General features: G+C 51.6%; 1 protein-coding gene across 2 annotated transcripts in view; it reads left to right on the plus strand.

Moving 5' to 3' along the window:
- Positions 1–22,203, plus strand: part of ZBTB16 (zinc finger and BTB domain containing 16) — a gene marked incomplete at its 5' end in the record, with an annotated part of 171,129 nt that overhangs the window by 143,922 nt on the left and 5,004 nt on the right. For both annotated transcript variants that reach the window (XM_084249063.1, XM_084249064.1), the window contains one exon: positions 19,059–19,229. In XM_084249063.1, the coding sequence (XP_084105189.1) occupies positions 19,059–19,229 (171 nt within the window). The remainder of the gene's footprint in view (positions 1–19,058; positions 19,230–22,203) is intronic.

A 22,203-nucleotide genomic window follows, 5' to 3' on the forward strand; every position in this document is an offset into this window, starting at 1 on the left:
GTGACCACGGAGGAGGTAAGAGCAGATCTGTTTTCTCTCCTGCTCTGGAGGAACTGTAGCTTAAAGGGAAAGAAGAGACAAAGATGCTGCCTGTGTCTGCAGCTAGCTGGCACTTAAGGCAGGAGTGGGTAAGGTGTGGTAGTGGGGGACCAGCCAGATGCACCATGTTTGCCGTTTGCAGTTTGCAGAGGAGAGAGGGGCTACTCTAAGGAGAGCTTTCGATCATGAGTTTCCCCCTTGAGCTAATTCTCCAGTCCATCTGGCTCGGCCCTGGAAGTCCTGGAAGACCCAGGGAAAGCAAGCATGGCCCCGGGAGTGCACCCCTTGTCCGGTAGTGCTGTGGGGACCAGGAGAGTCGGGACCCTGCACGTCTTTTTTATGTAGCGGGTCCCAGGTTGACTGCTGGACCCACAGACAGAGCTCTTTGTCCCAGATGAACTTCTCCAGCCTGGGGAGAGGTGAGAAAAGAGAGCCGGTCCTCGGCCTCCGTCAAAGGGAATGAGGCGAGTGTGAAGATTAGGGGACGGAGGGGTCGAGTTAAGAGGGTATGACTAATACGGGCGGTCATTCAGATAGGAGAGCACATTGTTCTCGTGCCCAGATGGTCCTTGGAATAAATCAGCGCAGGCAGAGGCGGCTTCCAATACAAGGAAGTCGGAGCCACTGCGTGCACACTGTTCTGCAGCGCCACAGCCCAGGCCCCGGATCTGAATAGCAGCCGTTCATATCTCTGTGGTCGGTGTTGGAATGGAAGGGTGTGTGTGTGCACGTCATTTTATGGCCTCCTGTTCTCAAAGAATAGAGTGTATGAGTGTTTATGTTGTGCACGGCTGGCATTGGCCCTTTCAGCTTGGAACCTGAGCACTTCTCAACTTCAGCCTCCCACCTTGAGAGTGATGTAAGTCATCACGTGCCTGTTTTGTCTCTTCCAGTACATGGGATGCTCTCCAAGGGCAGGGGCTGTAGCTGAGTCATCAGTGCATCCCCAGTCCCATCTAACACCGGGAGGGGTTTTCATTTATGCCTACATACATGTCTAAGAAATATGAATGGGAGGGAACTCTAGAAGCTTTCCTGTTTCTCTCTGTTGCCTTGCGACAACCACCCATTAATAAATACTTAAGCACAGAAGTACCTCAATCGGTAATTCAGCTGTTCCTCACGTGGGTCCCATGTGGGGACACTGAGGACCCACTGGCACAGGGAGGGACACCCACCTTTTGGGGGGAGCAAGACTTCCTGTTAACCACTTTCCAGGTAGACATCTTCCTGTGTTTCCCTGGTTGAAGATCAGCGGGCCTACTCGGGCCGAGCATGTGTGTCCCCTACTCTGTGGCTGTTTCTAGCCAAAGCTCCACGTGCAGCAGGAGGATCCGCCTTCTCGCTCCCGCCCTCTGGTCTCTGCCTAGAGACCACTTCCATGTCCTTTACAGAATCTATGTAGGCCCCTGAGGAGTGAGGGATGGGATAACCAAGCAGCAGAATCACTGAATAAATAAGAATAATCAAACAGATACTCCCTGGAGAGAGTTTTCTTTCTATGAAGATGTTAATTAATATGAACACTCTGTCCTCACATGCAGAGGCGGCATCTCTGCTCACTGTCTACAGTGCCTGCTCCACCCTGATGAGCTGTATGGTTGGGGTCTTCGCCCGGTGGAGAATGAGCTGCTCTGGGGGAATCAGGACAGAGCCTGCCTGTTCAGGGATGAAATAGGCTGGTCTAAAATTAAGCTCATTTGGATTTGTGGTCTGTCATTGACTGAAACACGGTTATGCAGTAATGACTGTATTGTGGTAGCCTAAAAAGTCACAGGTCTCCACCCCCCAAAAAAAAAAAAATTAGGAACCAGGCATAGGATGTTGTAAAAACATAGCTCATCTTTTTCATTTTGAAGGATTCTTTGAACTGCCACTGTAGACAGTTCAAAGAAGTAGGTATGAGTGTGGTGAATGGTCAAAGAAAGGGATCTAATGGTTTTGCAGGGCGAGTGCGCACATGTGCCTGGTCTCTGGCAGACCCTGAGGGCTTGTGTTCAAGAACAGGTGCTCTCCACAGCCACAAGAACCTGGAGTTTGGCCAGGGCTACAGCAACACTGGACCGAAATGTGACAAAATTCTGTTCAACTCCTTAAGAAAAATCAATCTTTATTTTCCTAGCTAGATGGTATTGGAGGTCACAATTTATGTGTCTGTTAGTGACATGGCTTTTGACATTTCCATTAGCAGCCCTGTTTGAGGAGTTTTCCATCTGCTGTAGAAATCGAATCTTAGAATAGTGTATTCAACACATCACCATCTGAAAAACGATGAACACCCACCACAAGTGTGTTGCGAGGGAACCCAGTGTCCAGGTGTAATAGGCTCTGGCACTGGGACCAACATGTGTGCCCATGGGCAGCTTGGTGCATGTCCTGCAGGGAGAGCTGGTGCCTGCTGAGGTCTCAGAGGAGAAAGAGGAGGTAGCAGACACCAGGGACATCGTGGCCTTGGGTCCATGTTCTGTTGGTGGCCAGGAGGGATTACCAGGTTTGATGTCCAGTCCCAAACATGGTGTTTGTTGACTGCCAGCTTTATCCTTGGAGTAAAATCTGGCTTACAACTTTGTCCATGGAGTAATATCCCATAACTCCATTCTCAAAGCTTCTCGTTCAGAGGCCTGTTTCCTCCATTGATGTGAGTGAGTCTCCATCATGAAGAGACACCCTGCAGTATTTCTGTGCTGGGCGGCCCAGGAACAAGTATCCAGAAGATACCCAAGCCTAGGAGAGCCCAGGCCGGGTTCTGCGGTACATGGATGCTCCTGCACACCTCATCGTCATAGATGTCAAAGACAGAGGGATGTGCATGTCCAGAAGTCTGCCACTCATGGCAATCTGAATGGGGTAGCCGGGAGAGGGTGAGGAGGTGTGTGTTTGAAGTTGGTAAATCAAATATTAATGGCATGAGCCCTAGAACTCCCAAACCCAGGATCATCTCCCAAACCCACAGGTGTTAATAGGTTAAATGTGTATGTGATTGTTTATTTACTCACTAAATATTTACTGAACACCCGTTAGGTACCTGATAGCATGTTGGACTCTGGGAATACAATAGTGATAAACACAGAATCCCCGTGCTGAAGGGGTGGGGCCTTCAGAGTTGAGCAGTGACACACAGGTGATGTGTATGGGAGGCGGAGGGTGTTAGAGGAGCAAACAGAAAGGCCCCCCACCAGGTGGGAGTTCTGAGGTTCCCTGGAGGTGATGCCATCTGAAGGATGAGAAGAAGTTAGGAACCTTAGAAGTGGGGACCTAGGCATAAAGGGGAGCATGGTGGATTGAGGTCAATTTGGTAAATGTCTAGACTTGGAGGACAATAAGGAAAATTCATGGAAGTGGGGAAAAGGCTGAGAGCTGAGAATGGAGAAGTAAATGGACATTAAATGGCAAAGGTCCCAGGAAAAAAAACACTTTTTGTAGTTCTGCCTTTTTCCTGAGGGCTGTTGGGAGCCATGTAAGACCTTATGGGAGTGCTATCAGATTGCTTCAGTAAAAGGACTTTGACTGCATGGTTGTGAAAATGATTGGAGGGGTTTAAACGGATGGCAGGGAGATGAATTAGTATGATATTGCTGTAATCTAGGCAAGAAATTATTGCAGCTTGAACCAAGCTGGGTAGTTGCGGTGGAGATAGATAAAAAGTATGAGAAAATCAAGCTATTTAAGAGACTGAAGAATTCAGTAATCAATCTGTTGTGAAAAGTGAGAGAAAAAGGAATCAGAGTGTTCGTTCTCCCCTTTTTTTGCATGGATAATTGGGTGATGGTGGAGCTCTTCATTGATGGGAACACCAGAGGAGAAGCAGAGCTTTAATTGTTAAGAGAACAGCTTTGATATTATGAGGCATGTGTGACATCCAATCGGGAGCTATCCAGAAGACATTTGCATACACAGTTATGTCAGGAATTCAAAACAGAGGCTCACTTCAGAATATAATGATCCTTGAAGTCCTGGAATATAATGATCCTTTGCATTGACAAAACAAAAGTTGTGTAGAAAGAGAAGAGAGCTTAGAATAGCATTCAGAGGAACCCCAACATATTATGCCCTTCCAGAACAATCACCACCACAGCGGAGATGGAGGAGTGGCTGGAAGAAATGGGAAGGTGACAGGTGAAGTCCATGTCATGGAAGCTAAAGGGAGAGATGTCACCAAGTAGGCACCCATCTCATGTCACTGAGAAGACCGTCAAGACGACTAGACAATGTCTGCTGGATTTAGTGGTGTGAGGGTCATTGGTTATCAGATGTGAACAGTTTTCTTAGTGGAATGATGGATGCAGGAATGAGATCATGGTGGAGGAGCTGGGAGCTCTTAGGAAGTAGAGGCAGACTGTGTAGGCAGCTCTCAGAGTGGATAAGAGGATGAGTCAGACTAACCCAGGGATAGAGTTTGGCAGGGTGTGTGCAATGGAGCAGGGAGTTCAAGAATTGGCATGGAAATGGGCCTTAAAAAATGGACTGAATGGAGAAAGCAGTGAGTAAAGGAGGAGCATGCCAGGGAGACATTTGGAGATCCAGGAATGGCGTCGATGGGAATAACTTGATGGGAGACCTTGACGGGTAGGACGGTGATTTACGTGGAACATTTCAGAGTAAATCTCTTACTTGTGAGGAAAGGCCTAGAGTCTTCTCTGTAAGTATCCTCTGGTACCAAAGTTAAAACACTGATTTACATTCTTGTCTCCACACACCCCTACCCCGTCCAGTGGTGCTGGCAGGGACACTCTTCATGTTATCTCTGCCCCTGCCAGCCACCTTGTATGGTGGGTGCTATGACACTAATACAAATAAGGGAGCTAAGACCAGAGCCACTAGGAAATTTGCATAGGATTATACAACTAGTAAATAAATGGCAGAGCTGGGGTTTGAACCTGGATTTCCTCCCACTTCAAAATCCAGGCTCTTTGCTCTACAGCTCTTAGACTGTAAGGATCCTGAGGACAAGAAGTGACCTCTTGGCATTGTAGCCTGGGTCAGATGCCACTTTCTGATGCCCACACAGAATTGGGGCTTGAATCCCATGGCCCTGGTGTCGGGGTGGAGAGCACACGGTTGTCTCTTCTGTCTGCTGTTTCTGACCAGGGTGCTGGACACCTCGCCATGACACGAGGAGAGTGAGCCATAAGCTCCCCGTCTGTTCCTGGCGCCTCGGGCTCCCGTTCTGTCAGGGAGTGGCCCAGAAACTCTAGAGGAGGAACTGAAAAGGGAGGGACGCAGGAAACAAAACCCACTTGGGAAGAAAGAAGAACCCTAAACCACAAAGTGACATTTAACTTTGTATTTTCTTTCTCACGTCAGAATCTGAGGTTGGGGTTTCTCTCCAGACCTCCCTGCAGACTGTCACAGGGTGGGGTGCATGTATGTGCCTGTGTGCGGAGGAGGCCGTGGCAGGGGATGCCCGTCAGCCATCTCCTCCAGGAGCACACGCACCACCTAACGTGGCTGCAAGGCCCCAGCAGGTGTGTCTTTTCCCTGGGATAAACTCAGTCAGAAATGCAGCCAACTCGGGAAGGGGGTAGTTCCAGTTTTGGAGGGAGTGAGAAAGGCTGGGGTCAAGGTGTTGGGTTTTGTGTTTTCTTCATCATAACCAAATGCCTCCCCCATCCTCCCTGAATAGCAAACAAAAAGGACATTCTCTTCCTTCAGATGGTCAGAGCTGTTGCGTGCTGCATTTAAGCCGCTTCCTCAGGCCTCAGTGGCACCCTCTCACTGCTTGTCTGTTCACCTGCCTCCCTCCCTCCCACCACCATCACCTCCCTCCCTCCCACCACCATCACCTGCCTCCCTCCCACCACCACCATCACCTGCCTCCCTCCCACCACCATCACCTGCCTCCCTCCCACCACCATCACCTGCCTCCCTCCCACCACCATCACCTGCCTCCCTCCCTCCCACCACCATCACCTGCTTCCCTCCCTCCCACCACCATCACCTGCCTCCCTCCCTCCCACCACCATCACCTGCCTCCCTCCCTCCCTCCACCATCACCTGCCTCCCTCCCTCCCACCACCATCACCTGCCTCCCTCCCACCACCACCACCTGCCTCCCTCCCTCCCTCCACCATCACCTGCCTCCCTCCCTCCCACCACCATCACCTGCCTCCCTCCCTCCCACCACCATCATCTGCCTCCCTCCCTCCAACCATCATCACCTGCCTCCCTCCCTCCACCATCACCTGCCTCCCTCCCTCCCACCACCATCACCTGCCTCCCTCCCTCCCACCACCATCACCTGCCTCCCTCCCACAGCCATCACCTGCCTGCCTCTGCTCTGGGTGGCAGGATTTGAGCCTCAGGAGCCAGTGCAGGGGTTCCCCACTGAGGTCCACAGGGAAGTCCTGGGGCCCAGAGAGCAGAGACCTGCTGTTGCTTCCATTTCCACACCAGACATTCCCTGCCACAGCCCGGCCTGCTTCTGAGGGCTCCACGCTGGGGAGGGCAGCAGGTAGAGGGCGGTGAGCAGAAGGAGCCCCGGGGATGGTGGGCGCTTTAAGGTATCGCAGCGCCTGTCCTCTTTATATCCCAGATGAGACTGAGGGCCAGAGAGATAAAATTCAGTTGTTTAATCCTTTATCCACCCTCTGTCCATCCCTCCTCCCGATAAATATTCATCGAACACCTGTCAGATCCACGGGATGCAGCTGGGTCTCAGAGGAAGGGGTCCCGGCGCACAGACAACATTCATTCTGACAGGAGAAGCCAGTGGTAGACCTTGAACCTGAGGTGACCCCGCCAGGCCCCCAGGCCTTAGAGCTCAGGAATGGACCGGGACCTCCCGGGTGTCCTGATCAGGCCCAAGCGCCTTCGCTGCCTGCCCCCTGGTGCCCGAGCTTTCCCGCTGTCCTTCGCAGTAGATGGGAAGTTTTGAAGGAAGGAAACTGGGTTTGGGTCTAGATACTTCTGGGTGGCAGAGTGCTTGCAGGGGTGCAGGGAACTTCTAACCAGGCCAGACTAAGGATTCTTGTTTTTTGGTAAAATACTTGTAACATAAAATGTACCATTTTGAACCATTTTTCCAAGGAGAGCCCAGTGGCACTAAGTGGGCAACCGGTACCACTTCACGCTGTCCACACAAGGTCTTCATCTTCTCGGGCTGAAGCCCTGCCCCGTCACACACCAACTCCCTCCCTCCCCTCAGCCCCCAGACCAGGAAATCTTCACATTTAGGGGCATAGGCCCCTTGGCAAGTCTGGTGAATGTTATGGATCCTTCCCCAGAATAATGCCTCAAGATGCAGAGGATAAAATACTTGGTCATTCAAGGGGGAAATTTGAAATACAAACCTGGAGATCAAAATATTTTTTAAAAAACCACGTTTAATTATGTGTGATTCTTGGTTGTCCTGTGAACAACTCCAAGCAGCAGCCCAGTGCCCACCCTGCTTAGCAGGAGTGATTGGCGTCGATATTTCCAGAGACCCCGACACTTCCTTTTTTTTTTTTTTTTTTAAAGATTTATTTATTTATTTATACAAGCACTGGGTACAGTCAGAAGTGCAGGAGGGTGAGAGAATTCACCAGAGCCAGAGCGGGGAGCAGAACAGGCAGACCCACAAAGTACACTGCTGAGGGGAGCAGTGGGCACGACAGGAGAGGTCTGTCATGCCATGTGGGACCCTTGCCAGTGGCCGGGGGATCGAACCGGTGCTACAGAGGCTGAGGGCAGCTTTGCAGCCCAGCGCTCAACTGCTGCGCCACGGGGGAGGCCCCCCGACACTTCTGAGTGTCTTTAGTATCTGTGTCTGGTCACAAGAAAGGCTGGCGACTTCTTGTTTCCTGTCCTCACTCCAGGAATGCCAGATGGAAGATAAAAAGGTATTCTGCTCCTCCAAGTTCACCAGCCTCCTGCACTCCATGTCTGGGCACCTGGGGCTCCGTGGGCTCTAGATTAAGCAGCCTTGCTGAGGCAGAGCCTCCTCACCTCCTCTGCCTAGAAGGGCAGTACAGGGGGTTGGGGGAGGTGCTGATGGGAGGACATGGTGACAGAAACGCTCCCTGGCCTGGATCCTTGTGGCAGGAGCATCCCAGGAACCCAGCCAATAGGGGAAAAGGTGCCCCCATGCTCCCCAGTGGCCAGCCTGCTGTCTGAGGTGGGCAGGGCCGACGCCCCTGGAAGCGTGCCTTCTGGCAGCTTCCCCGCCCCCCTTCCGCCCCCTTGTCCAAAGGCTCCATGCAGAAGGGGGCCATATGGTCCTTTGTGGACACGTTTTCCCTTGTACAGTATCTTCCTAGTGTGAATGCGGGGCCTGCTCCCCAGTGTCAGCTGCCTCCCCTCCCCCGCTGCCCATCCCTCCCCCAGGCCAGCCCAAAGACAGCAGGTTGGGGGGGGGCCACACTTGCCAAGTCGGGGAGCCCTGCAGAGTCGGGGTGAGTGAGGAGTCTTTTAGGAGCATCCCCCCCACACACACTCACACAGAAAACTGTTGAAGTGAAGTCAAATGTCTCAAAGTCAGATCCCTTTTTAGTATGAATTTGCTGTGTCTCATTCTGAGCACTAATTCCAATTTAATTGCAAGTGGCCTGAAGCCTCTTCAATAGGAGTAACAAATGGTTTGATTTTGTAAACTTCATCAGACTGCATTTTAAATGCGACACAGTAGCCCAACTCGAATGCCAATGAAGCACTGGAGTAGCTCTCTGTTTACTAATTATCCGTTTTTACTCCAAGCCACGCTGGCTGGCTTGTCTGATTAAATCGGATTTGTGGGATAGAGAACAGCTAGCAGAGTTTTCTCTATAGTAAACGAGATTGAAACTATGGGCCGCCTGGCTGCACACTGTAAATTATATTTCCTTTTAAAGGGGACGTGTCTCTTTTATTCCTCTGTCGTCCCTCCTGCATATTAAACTTTATGGTACAGAAATGTACCCTATTGCTTCTAGATCCAGCCTCTCACCCTCCACCTGGTCGCCGGCTCTCTTCGGCTTCTGTCTTCCTCGCTATAGAGCTGGAAAGAAAATTGGTAGCTACATATCATGCTCCCCCCCACCCTGCCTTTTTTTTGTTTTGTTTTTGTTTTTTTCCCTTTTCAATCCTTCCCTTTGCTTCTCTCTTTCCTGGGGATGAGTTTTCACGATCCCATTATTTTAAGAGCTGCTGGGGTTGATGGGTTGGGTTCTCAGGATCCATTCTGAGTTGGCGAAGAGAGTTCTGGCAGTGACATTACCGGGACCCGGCGCGGACTGGATGTGAGTCTCTGAGAAAGATGTGCGTATGGGCGGTCCCTGGCAGGGCAGGCAGGGTCGGGCGGGAGTGGGTAGTGACAGCGAGGACAGTGAAAAAAGAGTCAGTCTCTAAAAAAATTACATTTGTTCTCTTGGTCTGGCCTGAAATGAAATCCTTTTCTCTGACCGGAGTGAAATTAAGATCACCCGATTCCTACCTGTCGCCCAGTGGAGGAGGCCATGGTGCAGGTACTGGAGGGCTGGCCAGTGGGGGATTGGTCCCCAAGTTTAGAGCCCAGGTGGGGTCAGCTGGCGTGTCCTCTCCACCACCACTCCCTGAGGGTCTCACCTAGAGCACTTGATCCTGCTTAATTGTTTCTTCCTCTCTCCCTAGGAAAGCCACCTCTGCCCTTGGTCTTTCCTATACCCAGTTCCCCCCCCCCCCACCTACACAAATGCACGTACACACACACACACACACACACACACACACACAAGCACACACCCGAACCCAAGGCAGCCCTAAATAAGGTGTCATCAGGCTGTTCTTAAACTCCTTTGTTTCTAAGACCTTCATGCCATGAGCTTGACCTGCCCTGCCCTCACTCTTGGTATCTATCTTTGTGCCAGGAGCTTTTTATATTTTAATTTGCTTCTGAATGTCCTACAAAATTAGCAGTATATGCACTTCCCCTTTCTGGCCATTGTGTGCTGTACAGTGCGAGGCCGCTGCGCCTCTGATAGCCTGGTTACCGTGGGAATGAATGGCCACCACACTCTCAGGCTCGGAGCCCTCCTTTTAATTGTTGACAGTAAAAAGCATTTAAATGCTGCTTAATTTGTAATCATCTTCTGGTAGTGGTGGGGGGAGGTAGATAGGAACCATTAAAATGTCAGTAAAATGAATACATCCTTTCTTTTTGGGGTTTGTTTTTTGTTTGTTTATATGGGGTAGTTTTTCTTTTCATTGCCCAATCTTTGTTAGATATGTAAATGGCTTTGAAATGATCAGTATTTCTATTTTTTTTTTTTGTAATTTCTGCTCCCCCCCCCCAACCTTCACTCCCCTCTCCCTGCCCATTCTGTCTCTGAGTCTTTGTCTCATCTCTCTCTTCCTCTGTCCCTTCTCTTCTATTGGAAGTTCCTCCGGCCTCCGTCTCCATCTCTGGAATACATTGGGGTGTACAGGACTTTTAAATAAAGACCCTGGCTTGGTGGGCTTTTTTATTTCACCTCAAGCCCCAGCTTCTGGGCCCCAGTTTCTCCAGGAGCCTCGGGATGATGTGGGAGATGCCTGGAGCTGGAGAGGTTGACTCTGGAGGAAATGTCTTATATACTTAAAGAAAACAAGAGATGAAAGAGACCTGGGGATGACTTCTTGTACAAATAAGGAAATTGGGTCTCACTGCTGGGTGAAATTCCACGCCCTTCCGGGAAGCGCTGGGCACAGTGCTCAGAATTCAGTGCCTACTGTGCGTTGGGCACGTGCCGAGGAAATGAAACCACTGTGCTCCAAGCAGCTGGTTTTCAGGCTCACTCTCTGTGGGGTTGTCACGCATGCTGCTGCCCCACTGCTGGGGCCATGAGGTTGGGGGTCCTGCCCCTCCCCCGCCCCCATCCGCCAGCCATGGCCAGCATGTACCCAGTGATGATGAACCCCCACTCTGCGTCAATGGGTCTAGGAAGTCCGCAGAGACAAAGGGAGACCCAGCAGGTTCTGAAGTCTTGCTTTTTGTATCATCCACACCCCGCTCACAGGGCCTCTTGGAAGGTCACAGTGCAGCACACCTGGCTCATCCTCTGGCACATGCTCAGTCCGCCTTAGACCCTGGCCTGGCTCTATCTGTGACTGTCCCTCCAGCGAAGGCTCTGGATTCTTGCTCATGGCAAATGAGGAGAAGAAATGCTTGAACACATCTCAGTGGGAGCTGGGCTGGGCCTTTCAGCTGGCCTGTATCCTTTTGGGTAGACCTGGAATCACCAACTCTTACAATAGGGGGACAGCCCCTTGAAGGTCATTTTCTTCCCCCTCATTTTTCCGGAAACAGAGGCCCAGAGAGGTCTAGTAACCTACCCGAGAGTGCACAGTGAGTGAGTCACTGAGCCAGGACTCTTGAACAGGCCTTCCTGCTAAAGACTCTGGGCCTTGCTACTCTCCCGCCCCTCTTCAGTTCAGATCCATCATAACAAGTCACAGGAGAGGGTAGGGCCTGGGGACAAAGGCAGGCTGATGTTCCTGTTCTGTCCCGCCATACTTCATCCTAACTATCCACCACCCCCTTCAGTTTCTTTTCCCAGGGGACCAGATAATTTAGAGCCTGAGCAGCTTCTTATGGCCCCTCCCTCAGGCAGCCTTGCCAAGCTGCAGCCCCAGCCCCACCCATGGGCCACCGGTGCCATGAGCTCCTGCATGCCAGGGAGGTGGACTCAGGAAGGGGCCCTTGTCGGTCTTTGCTAATTTTCTACCCACCTGCTCCCAAATGAGGGAAGTAGGAGCCCAGCGAGCAGGCAGGTGCCTTGCTCTCTCTTTGAACTTCATCCCTACAGAAAAAGCAGTGTGAAGAAACCGAGGGAGGCAGTTCTTGCCTGCATCTTGGGGAAAGTAGCCAAGCACAGGCCCCTCAAAGCAACAGGAGACCCAGCCACTCCCACCTCTCATCCCACCCTCCCCCAAGCTGGCAGCATCTCCAAGGCACCGGGCAGTACCTGAGAGAAGCTTCCATGTCAGGTCCCCAGGCCTGGGCGGCTGGCTCTGCAGGGCTGGGCTGGGTTGGGCCACGGCAGGCCGGCCGCCCCTCTCCTCTCAAGGCTGTTGAAGTTGGTCCAATTTTTCAATCGTGGGCCAATTAGTTTCACAAATGGGGGCCCCTGTGGTGCCAGGGCACATTTGTTCCGGGCCTGCGCACTGGCCAGGCCCCATTGTCCTGCCTCCCACCCCCGTGTGGGCCCATTGTCCTCGCCCCCAGCGGGTGCTGCTTACCGCTGATTTATATGGGCAGGCGTCCCGCGGGCTCGGGGCTGCACTGCCACAGCTGGCGGAGGTGCTTAAGGCCTCGGACCCCGTGACCTTTGCCCCAGTCCTGCTGTCATTTTGAAAGTTACAGACCAGAGGGTTGCATACCTCTCCGGATTTGCTTTCCACACATACCCCCCCAACACACACGCGTGCGCGCACGCGCGCGCACACAGACACACACACACACACACACACACACACACACACACACATATACAATCTCCCTTTCCTTCCTATTTGGAGGTCTGGATTCATTCTGGATTGCCTGGGTGGGATCAAGAACTGGACTGGGAAGGGCTGAGGGTGCAGGTGGGAGCTACCTGCAGGGACAACTGGTTTCGTCTGATGCAGAGCAGGCGGCTATTTGTCCTAGTGGGGTTTCACTCCTTGGGTTCCTTAGTTCCCTATCCAGTGTGCCTGTGGGGAGGGGGCAGAAGCAATGGAGATTATACTTGGGGGTGGCCCTGCCAGGGATCCAGGACTGGCTTTGGTATCTTGCAGTTGAGTTTTCCCTTGGCATATTGTCTGCCAGGGCCTCATGCACCCTAGAAAGGGTAGCCCGGCTTCAGGTATATGAAATGGGGGGATGGCCCTGGAACTAGGCAGCAAAGCACAAATCTGGTTCCATCTTAAACACCTGATTGTATCTTGCAAACCAAGCTCAACTTACCTCTCCCATGTTGCTTCCTTTCCTTTCTTTTTCACCCCTTTTCTTGCCCCCCTCCACCAGTGTCTCCCCCTCTTTGGCTTGTTGGTTAGAATGATTGACAAAATTAGTAAATCTATTCATGTTACTTTTATTGTGCAGGTCTCAATAAATCCCCCGTGTCCGGGGTGCACCTTAATGAGCTAGTGAGCTGACAAATTTGTTTACTGTAGCTGGAGGTGCCGAGTAATGAAATGCACTTGTGTCTGCAGCTCACCGCTAAACAAATACACGGTTTTCTGGGAGCCAGCATTGCTCGCTGCTGCCGCCTGAGGATGCAGCCACATTCCCCGGGAGACTGAGGGGGTGTGTGTGTGTACTCTGAGACATGTAATCACTCACCCCTCCATTGCTTAATTTTAAAACAAATTTGAATCAACTGTCCCAGCCCCTCCCCATTTTGGTTATTCACCGGAAATCTCAGCTTTCTAGGTGAATGGTACGAAACCATAGTATCTCCTTTTCCTTCATGGAAATGGAAGGTTATAGAGACACATCGGTACCTTCCCAGATTCTAGACAGATGAGGGAAAAGGGTTGTGGAGGACTGATAATAAGACTGGAATTCACAAGGCTGGCAATGACAAAACTAGAGGCTAAGGGCTTAGCTCCTAGCTCCTTTAGGAAGATGTGACTGGAGGAGCCCCGACAGGAGGTGGCTCTGCATGTAGGCGTCAGGCACCCACACACGGGCACCCATGCACAGACTTACAGCTAATTTGGCTTGTAGCAAGTCTCCCAAGCCTTTCTCAACCTCCTCCATCTCTCCTGGGAGAGGCTGAGGGCAGTAAACAGTGGGACTTGTCTCCCCCTATCCAGTAGCCTCCACTCCTACGGTCAGTAGACTGATAGTTTCTTGGGCTGGGCACCCTGGGTCCTTAGTCCTCTGAAGGCTGGGCGTTCAGGAGCTCACCCAAGTGGTCCTGCAGCTTATGCCCAAGAGGAGAAGTGGAGAGCCAGCTCTGGGTTCTTTCTCCACTAGATCTCTTGAAAAGGGGCCAAGCCTTAAATGATGGCCCAGGGGGAGTCAGAGGGGCCATGCCTGCTGGTGTAGGCTGGTTATTGTTTCCTTTCTGTCTGGTCTCTGTCCCCTTCTCTCCCACCTTTGCCTTGACTGTCCTCTTGAGATACAGACAGCGCCTTCCTGCCTTAGTGTGAGACAGCCTGGACCTTGTCTTTGTGTTTTCTCCTGTGTGGTGGACGATGTGCCTCTGCCAGTTCTTAAACAGTCACCTGGTGCTGGGGAAGATAAGGAAAGGAAAAGACAGCGGCCCAGGGATGGTTTGGCCGGCCAGCTACAAGGGCTGCCCATGACTGAAGATGGTGTCTTAGAAGAGGAAGTAGGACATGTCAGAGAACCTGGGCATGGCAGTAGGAGACAGTTCCAGTTGAAATTAAGGTTTTTACACCCCCACTAAATCTGATCCTTTCTTCCTATGTGGAGAAGCTGCTGCTGGGAGTGGCAGCGGAAGCAGCACTAGCTTCGTTAGGTGAGGGTGGGCAGAGCTGGTCAGGAGAAGCCCATATGTGGTTTGTGTGCGTGCATACATACCTGGCATGTGCACACACAGGCATGCACACACATGGACACATGCACATGGAGCAGTCATGGCTAGCTTACCCCAAAAAGCCAAAGTATATTTAGATCCCTCTGCTCTTTTGATTAAGAAACTGCTTATAGCTGGAGATAATAAGAGCCTTGCTCCAAGAAGGTGTAGCGCCTGAACATCTTCTCCAGCTGTGTGCCCCCCCAATCCTGTTCCTTCCTTTCTATTAAAGAGCTAATTGGTATGGAAATGGCACAGGTGTAAACATGAGGGTTTTTGTGTCTCATAATTTCAGACCCAGTCATCACCTGGGCGAGATAAATACCCTGGATCTGTGTCACCCCTCCTGTCTCCTGTTCCACCCTGGCCTTGGCTTTCTCCCATGTTTGGGGCTAAAATTAAACTTGTTTTAAATTGGGAGTCTGTGAGTCTTACATGCCTTGCAGCCAATCCTGGCTTGTCCTTGGGGGAGGTGTGTGGGTGTGTGATGGGGGTCACCTTCTTCAGAGACTGACTTGACACCAAGGGGAGTGGGGTATTTGCGTGGACCCCGCCTATATTACCGACAGCCTGCTCTTCATCAGCCTGGCCACACCCACTCCCCCTTCCTAGTTCAAATTCCTGTAAGGAGACCCCTGGGCGTGCAGCCTAAGACCAGCCCCCTGCTCACTCTTCAGAAGAGCAGAAGAAATGCTCTTCTTTGACCTGATAAATTATTTCCTTAGGCCAACGATAACTTATGGATCTGATTTACATTGAAATTTACAGAGTGCTAGAAAACAATAAGTTGTAGGATTGACATACTCGGAAACATTTGTCAGGCACGTAGGAACAGCACTTTGAAGTTGGTGTTGGGAAAGCAGATTAGTTAGCAGTGTTGTTTCCTAGAGGAAGAAGGGAGGTCAGAGGCAGCAGCTACCTGTCTCAGGCCCCACGCTGGAAAGGACTGCACATCTGGGCCAGATCGGGGTTCTCTGGCTGTTACACTGAACAGTGTGGAAAACTAGTCTTGCTATGGGCTGGCCCCTTGCTTCTGAGCAAGAACTGGGAGTCCCTTCCTGTGCGCCAGGAAGATACGAGAAACCCTAAAGAGGCTGCCTACTGGTCACTTAGCATCACTGATTTCCAAGGAGAGTCTTGTTGGATGCTGCGAGTCAGGGCTTCGTTGACCTACTCTGTCTCAGCCTTTAGCTGTCTGCACTGTGCCTGTGTGATTGTCCTACGGCTCCTGTTTTATGCTTTACATGCCACACACAGTAGCTGAGTGCCTGTGCTCTGTGTTAGAGGATATGAGGTGGAGAGTTCCTGCTCTGGAGGCTTCTGATGCAGCAGACAGAGCTGAATGTGAAACGTAAGTAAAGGGTAATACATGCTGTCATAGTGAGGGCTCAGAGGAAGGTGTTCTTGGCATAACTTATCCAAGATGCTCTCTCTGGGGTCAGTTTCCTAGAAGAAGTAGCCCAGGGTCAATAAGAACAACTTAGGGTTGTGGCCTGGGCTGCCACTCTTCATATCCAGGATGTCGCCGCGGGAGGGCGCCCTGCCCAGAGGGTAGTAGATGCTAAAACCTGGGCCCATTTGGTCACTGAGTTGTGAGGCCCTGGGGAAGATGAGTGTCTGCCCAGAGGATGGGGCATGATGTCTAATTCAAAGGTGTCCTCTGAGCTGGCGTGGGCTCTGTACCACCTTGTCGTTATAAAGTTTTGCATTTGTCTCCTTGGATGCTCTACATAGCTATCTGCAGCAATATGGCAAAGGGTGAGCAGACTCTGGTCCAGAGAGATGTAATGACTTCCTCAAGGTCGCAAGGGGAGTTAAGTGTCAGGCCAGGACCCCTGTGTCATGCTGACCATGCGGTTCTGAAGATGTTTTGCAACCAGTGGGGGTTCCTGCCCTCTCCCCACTGGCATCCACATAAGTTCCCTCTACAGCAGGAGGAGCAGTGAGTAGATCTCAGGGGCTCGCTGCTGAAAGGAACACAGCCTGCTACTAGCTCAGCCCCTCTCCCCACCACACATCTCACTGCAGCTAATGAATTGCTAATACAATTTTCTAGATAATTTTATTTCCATAGTCCCACATGTTAATGTGTTTCCAAAAGCTAGCATTTATTTGCTTAATCTCCCAGTATAATAGAATCTGCCCTGACTCATCATACATGAGAACAATCAGCTAGGCAGAAACTACAGCAAATTGTTTAATAACTCCAATCTAGTCTCAAGATTTTTAACTTGCATGCACCAATAGCTTTCCTTGTGTTTCATCTACTTCTTCACACACACCCCTTTTTCTTTTTCTTTTTAAATGTTCTCCATCCTCTCAGCTGTTGATCTTCAAACAGAAGGATGGGAGGGGGGGGGTGTGCATGTGGCCCCAGAGCCCCTGCTCTCCTTCTGAGCTCTGCTCAGTGGTCAGGGAGAGCCCCTGTGTTTTGTAGGATGTCCCAGAAAGGAGAAAGTCATTGTAGGGACATGGTGGTCTTTCTTTTGCAGGAGATGACAGCACAGATAAGGCACCTAGCACGATGCCTGTATTAGCTCCCCTTTGCTCCTGCTCTTTGAGGCCAGGAACAAAACCTCACCCTTGCTGGTATTCATTCTCCCCTGCAAAGCCTCCTCACCTGATGAAGCAGTGACCGCTGGTGGGATGGAGCATGGCTGCAGAGTCCTGGTTTTCAGAGGATCTGTGGGTGCAGCTGTGATGGGGAGGTAGGACAGTGAGAGGTGGTCTTTGCCTTCCCACTAGTGCTTCCCAGACCCAGCCATGATGGGCATCAAGAAGGAGGGAGGGGAATTATGCTCAGTGAAATAAGTTAGAAGGACAAAGAAAAGTATCAGATGGTTTCACTTATAGCAAAAATATAGGGGAGCCGAATGAGACATCAGTATAAAAAAATAACAGTACAAAACACAACAAAGCAAAAATGGACAATTATAAAGCAGAGACATCCTGCAGGGGAGGAGGAGGGAGAGGGATGAGAGGGAGGGAGGGAGGAGCACAGGGGACTGAGGTGATGGTGCACGGGTGCATTGGGGAAGGAAATTCTGTAGGGACTACACCTTAGGGGGTGGGGGGAAGCCGATATTGTTTAAAAATGGACAATGATGTAAAAAAAAAAACAATAAATATAATAAAAGAAGGAGGGAGGCCTTGAGGCTCTTTTTTCAGCCCTTTCCTTCACCCCACTTTCCACCAGGAGCCCACCAATTCTACACTGAGCAGAGCAGCCCACTACTCCCAGCGGTCAGAGCTCTGCCCCTCCTTTTCCTCAGGCTGAGCTGACGACACTGGGCCTGACCACCTTTCCTGTGTGTGACCCTCTTGCACGGGGAGGTGGTGCATGGCTGAGCACAGGTGGTGGTGCCCAGGTGCAGCCAAGAGAGGGCAGATGGGCCTTGTAGTGTAGACGGTGACTTGCTTGAAGAAAAGGAGTCCAAACTGGTGGGCCCTTGATGAGCCACCAGGTAGGATTCAGATAGGGATGGACACCCTTCTTCTGGTGGGTTCTGTGCCCAGAAGGACCCTGGGTCTGGAGCAGCGTTGGAAAGGCGGTTGACAACAGACAGTGGCAGCCTGTCTCTGTGGTACCTGTGCTTCCTGATCAGGGCAGGGAACAGCCACACTGAATTAAATGGAAATTTCATATTGCTCTTTAGCTTAAAATCCTTTGACAGTTGCCATTGGTCTTGGGATGAAGCTTCTAGCTCTTAATATGGTTTTTGAGATACTGTGAGCCCCTTCCCGCCTCTGGAGCCTACCCCCCACTTTCTTCCGATGTCCCCAGCTGATGTCCGCCATCTGGTCCTGACCCACCACATGAGTTCCCAGCCCAGTGTTTACAGGTGCTAGTTGGTCTTCCTGAAACGCTCTCCCCCAGGGGCCTGTGCAGGGTAATACCTGTGATGAGAGCAGGGACTTGGTATGGTTTTCCATGGTTACATCCCCCACCCCACCCAAAATAGAGTTCTGCTGGGAGAAGGTGCTAAAATGTTTGTTGAATGAATGGACTTGCAAGGCATGTGATTTCATGAGACAAGATCAAAGGCATGGGGTCTGTAACTGTCATCATCAGGAGAGGATCCACCTCTGGGCTATTTGGGTTTGAATCCCAGCACTGCCTCTTAGGAGCACTAAGGCACTTGGGGCAAGTCATTCAATCTCTCCCTGCCTCGGTTCCTTACCTGAAGGGTGAAGATACAGAGTCTACCTTTTGGAGTCATGTTAAACTAGTTGATTTGGACAATGGCATGTGTGATTGTGATCCCTCATCAGGCCACCCTGATTGTGATCCCTGACTTCCCCCTCATGCCCCACACTCTGAAAGTTCCCTCTGATACCTGCTTTCGATGCGACATCTGCTCAGTGACATATTTGAATGAAGTCTCTCTCTCCCACTGGGCATCAGGTTCATAGCATGGGAGGCCATTGATTCTGCACCCCGGTCAAGCACACAGTGCTGCCTCCATGGGGTCATCTCCAAGTTTGCCCCTGAGCATGAGCCCCTAACGCTGGCTCCTGCTCTAGCTTGGGTGGTGAACAGCCTTGAGCCCTCCTGAGTTCTCCCACTGCTGTTTCCCACAGGCACAGACATGGCCGTCTTCTGTCTGCTGTGTGGGAAGCGCTTCCAGGCTCAGAGCGCGCTCCAGCAGCACATGGAGGTCCACGCTGGCGTGCGCAGCTACATCTGCAGTGAGTGCAACCGCACCTTCCCCAGCCACACCGCCCTCAAACGCCACCTGCGCTCACACACAGGTAGGCCAATCCAAGTGACGGGTGGGCAGAGGGCTTGAGGGGCTAATGTCTGAATTCCCTGCAGTAACACAAAGTGGGGGAGCCTGGCTAAGCCGGCCCTCAGCCTTTCTTTGCTCCAGGGTTGGGTGTGTCGGGGCAAATGGGGCAGGTGGGTACGGGCACCTGGGGACCATTGGTTCTCCATTTCTCTGTGTTCATGAAAGATGCTGACTCTTGGGTGCCGTCCTCAGGAAGGTTAATTCAGTGGGTCTGGGGTGGGATCCAAGACCCAGCATCATTTATGAACATTTCCAAGGGATTCTGATGCAGGTGGACCGAGGATGCATTTGGGAAATAACCAACCAGCTGGGTCCCTCACCCTCTCTGCCACTCCCCCATTCCTCACACTGGCCCCCCTCCATGTCTACACACTCCTGCCAACAGACTCGGGCCCTAAAGTGTTGAGACATCTCCTGCCTGCTCCACAGTGGCAGAAGCAAAACTCTGATACTTGGACCTTGTTGAGGGAGGACAATAAGGGCAGCTAAACCATGAGCCATGAAACACCTCTGTTTGGGCAGGTCCAGATGATGGGGGGAAAAGTAATTGTGAACCAAAGGGACTTGGGCCCGGTGTCCGGGGCTGACCAGTCCCTGCCGCCACTGTCTAGGGGGCTGGGACATTTGCTCCCTGAGGGCCAAGAGACCCTCACTTCCTTCCCCTTGGGCTCCTAGCAAGAGAATGGGTGACTTAAACTCTTCCTTTCTCTAAAACAAAATTGAGTCTTTGCTGACTATGCATGGACAGTTCTGAGTGTTTCTAGTTTTGAGTCTGCATGAGTCTCTGCGTGTGTGTGTTCTGGCTTTTGGGGAGGGGGGCTGGGATAGGGCGAGAGACTGGCAGACTCCACAGCTGGTTATACAGAGGGTGTGTGTGTTGCAGAGTGTGTGAAAAAGTCGGTGTGCCTCAGGACAGCAACAGTGGGATCCTTTCTCACCTCGTTCTTGGGTCTTGTCACTGCTCTGGGATAGAGGATGCAGGCTCTGCAGAACAAGAGGCTGATTTATCATGGATGGAGCTGCTTGTCCTGCCTGCAGTAGGCATCCTCACCAAGAGGCCTGCCTAGACTTTGCCTTGGTGCCATTTTATTGAGCACATTGCCTTAGGGTCACCAAATTGGCTACTTGGATTTGTCATCAGGGGGCTGGGGAGTTCACAGAGGGTAGGGCCCAACGAGAAGGGCTAAGTAGGAAGTGATACTAACACTCTCCCTGAAGTGATTGCATAAGCATCCCCTGCAGGTGTATGCACTGTTCTGTCCACAGCACCCCCAGCAAGTCCCCAAGTGAGCCTAGTCAAAGATGCAGCCACTTCTGAGTACACTGGGTCAAACCAGTTGACTCATGTGATTTGAATGATTCCGACCCTGCTCTGCCCACCCAATACACGCCTTGCTCCTGAGTGCTCAGATAGCAAGTGCTGTGTGCCCCTCTGCCAGCCGTGGCTTAGGTCTGTGCAGAGGTGCTGTTTTCAGACACTTTGGGAGAAGCTCTTATTCAGTCCACGTATCACAAAGCATGTGTGTTGCCGTGCAAACACCCATCGATTTGCACACCAGCAAGGCCCTGGACACACAAGCCATGTACAGGCTGTGCACACCCCCTACACAATGCCTCATTAATATTCCGTTTTTCTTGGCCCATTTGCTGCCAGGGCCGGGTGTTTAGCATCGGCAGCTGTGTTTGGTAGGTTAGTCCAGCCGCGCTCTTGGCATTGATGGATCCCTGATTCACATGGCTCATCATATAATAAACTCTCAGCTGTGCTGAAGGGAGGGGTCAGGAAGGAGGGGCCTGAGGAGCCCATGGGATGGGACTGGGGTGGCAAGGACCACGCTGGGCTTGGCCCTGTCAGGGGAAGACCCTCAGGTAAGGACAGCCTGAGGGGTCACAGGTGCACTGGGCAGGCCGGAGGGGACTCTAATTAGTCTGGTTTGTCCTGCACTTAATGTCAAGCTCATTAAAGAGGCTCCAGAGTTAATCAACATACCACAAATTGGATTTTGAGTTCTGCAGTCAGTTTTGTGTACATTATGGCAACACTGACACGATTAAGTCTCAGGGTGAGAATTTGGGGCCAGGTGCTCACCAGGCTTCAAAATCTGTGAGCGTGAATATGTGTGTGTAAGTGCTGGTGTCTTTTAAGTTTTTTTTTTTTTTTAATTCCTTTCCTGGGGCAGGCTCTGGAGATTTCCTATTTAAACTCATTTAACATGTGATCCACTTCATAATTAAATTCATAAAAATTGGATCAAACAAACCTCTTGTTTTAACCCTTTTTTAAAAAACCTCTTAGCTCCCCCCCACCCTTTGGAGGGGGCTGGTGCAGACGGCGGTGGTCCCCCCGCCTCACGCCCCACTGGGTGGCTGCCGATGTACGTTTTAATTACCGGCTCTGGCTGAAGTCTCACGTGGCCCTTGCTTTATTTATTTATTTATATCTTAATGAGGATACTGAATCCTTGATTAAAGTCGTAATCGTTGCCGATTCGGCAAGGAGGGGCTGTTGGATGGTGGACGGGCCGCGTGCACAGACGCGTAGGCAGAGAGCGTGGCAGGCAGGCCCAGGCTGACCACGCTGTCAGATGCTCGGCTAATGGGGCTGGGGTCCGCCTGGGGTTCTCCTCCCCTTGCATTGGAGGGGGCCGGTGAGTCTGCACAGCCCTGGCAGGGACCTAGAACCTGAGCATCCCGTTTGCTCCCAGGTCCCCTGTGAGGGCCTCACTGGCCAGGCCGTAGGCCAGGACAGTGCCCCGTGGAGAGATGGGACCGGCTCTGGAGAAACGGCCCTATTTCTGAGCTTCCCCCATCCGGCTGCTCTTGGCAGAAGAGCTTCTTGCAAATTTTCCACCCTTGAGAGAGCCTGCCGGGGAACAGACCCCAGCAGCCACTTCCCACAGAGCCTTAAAAACCCTTCTGAGGCATCAGAAGAGATG

Source organism: Talpa europaea (assembly GCF_964194135.1).
Source record: "Talpa europaea genome assembly, chromosome: 12".
Classification (NCBI taxonomy): domain Eukaryota; kingdom Metazoa; phylum Chordata; class Mammalia; order Eulipotyphla; family Talpidae; genus Talpa; species Talpa europaea.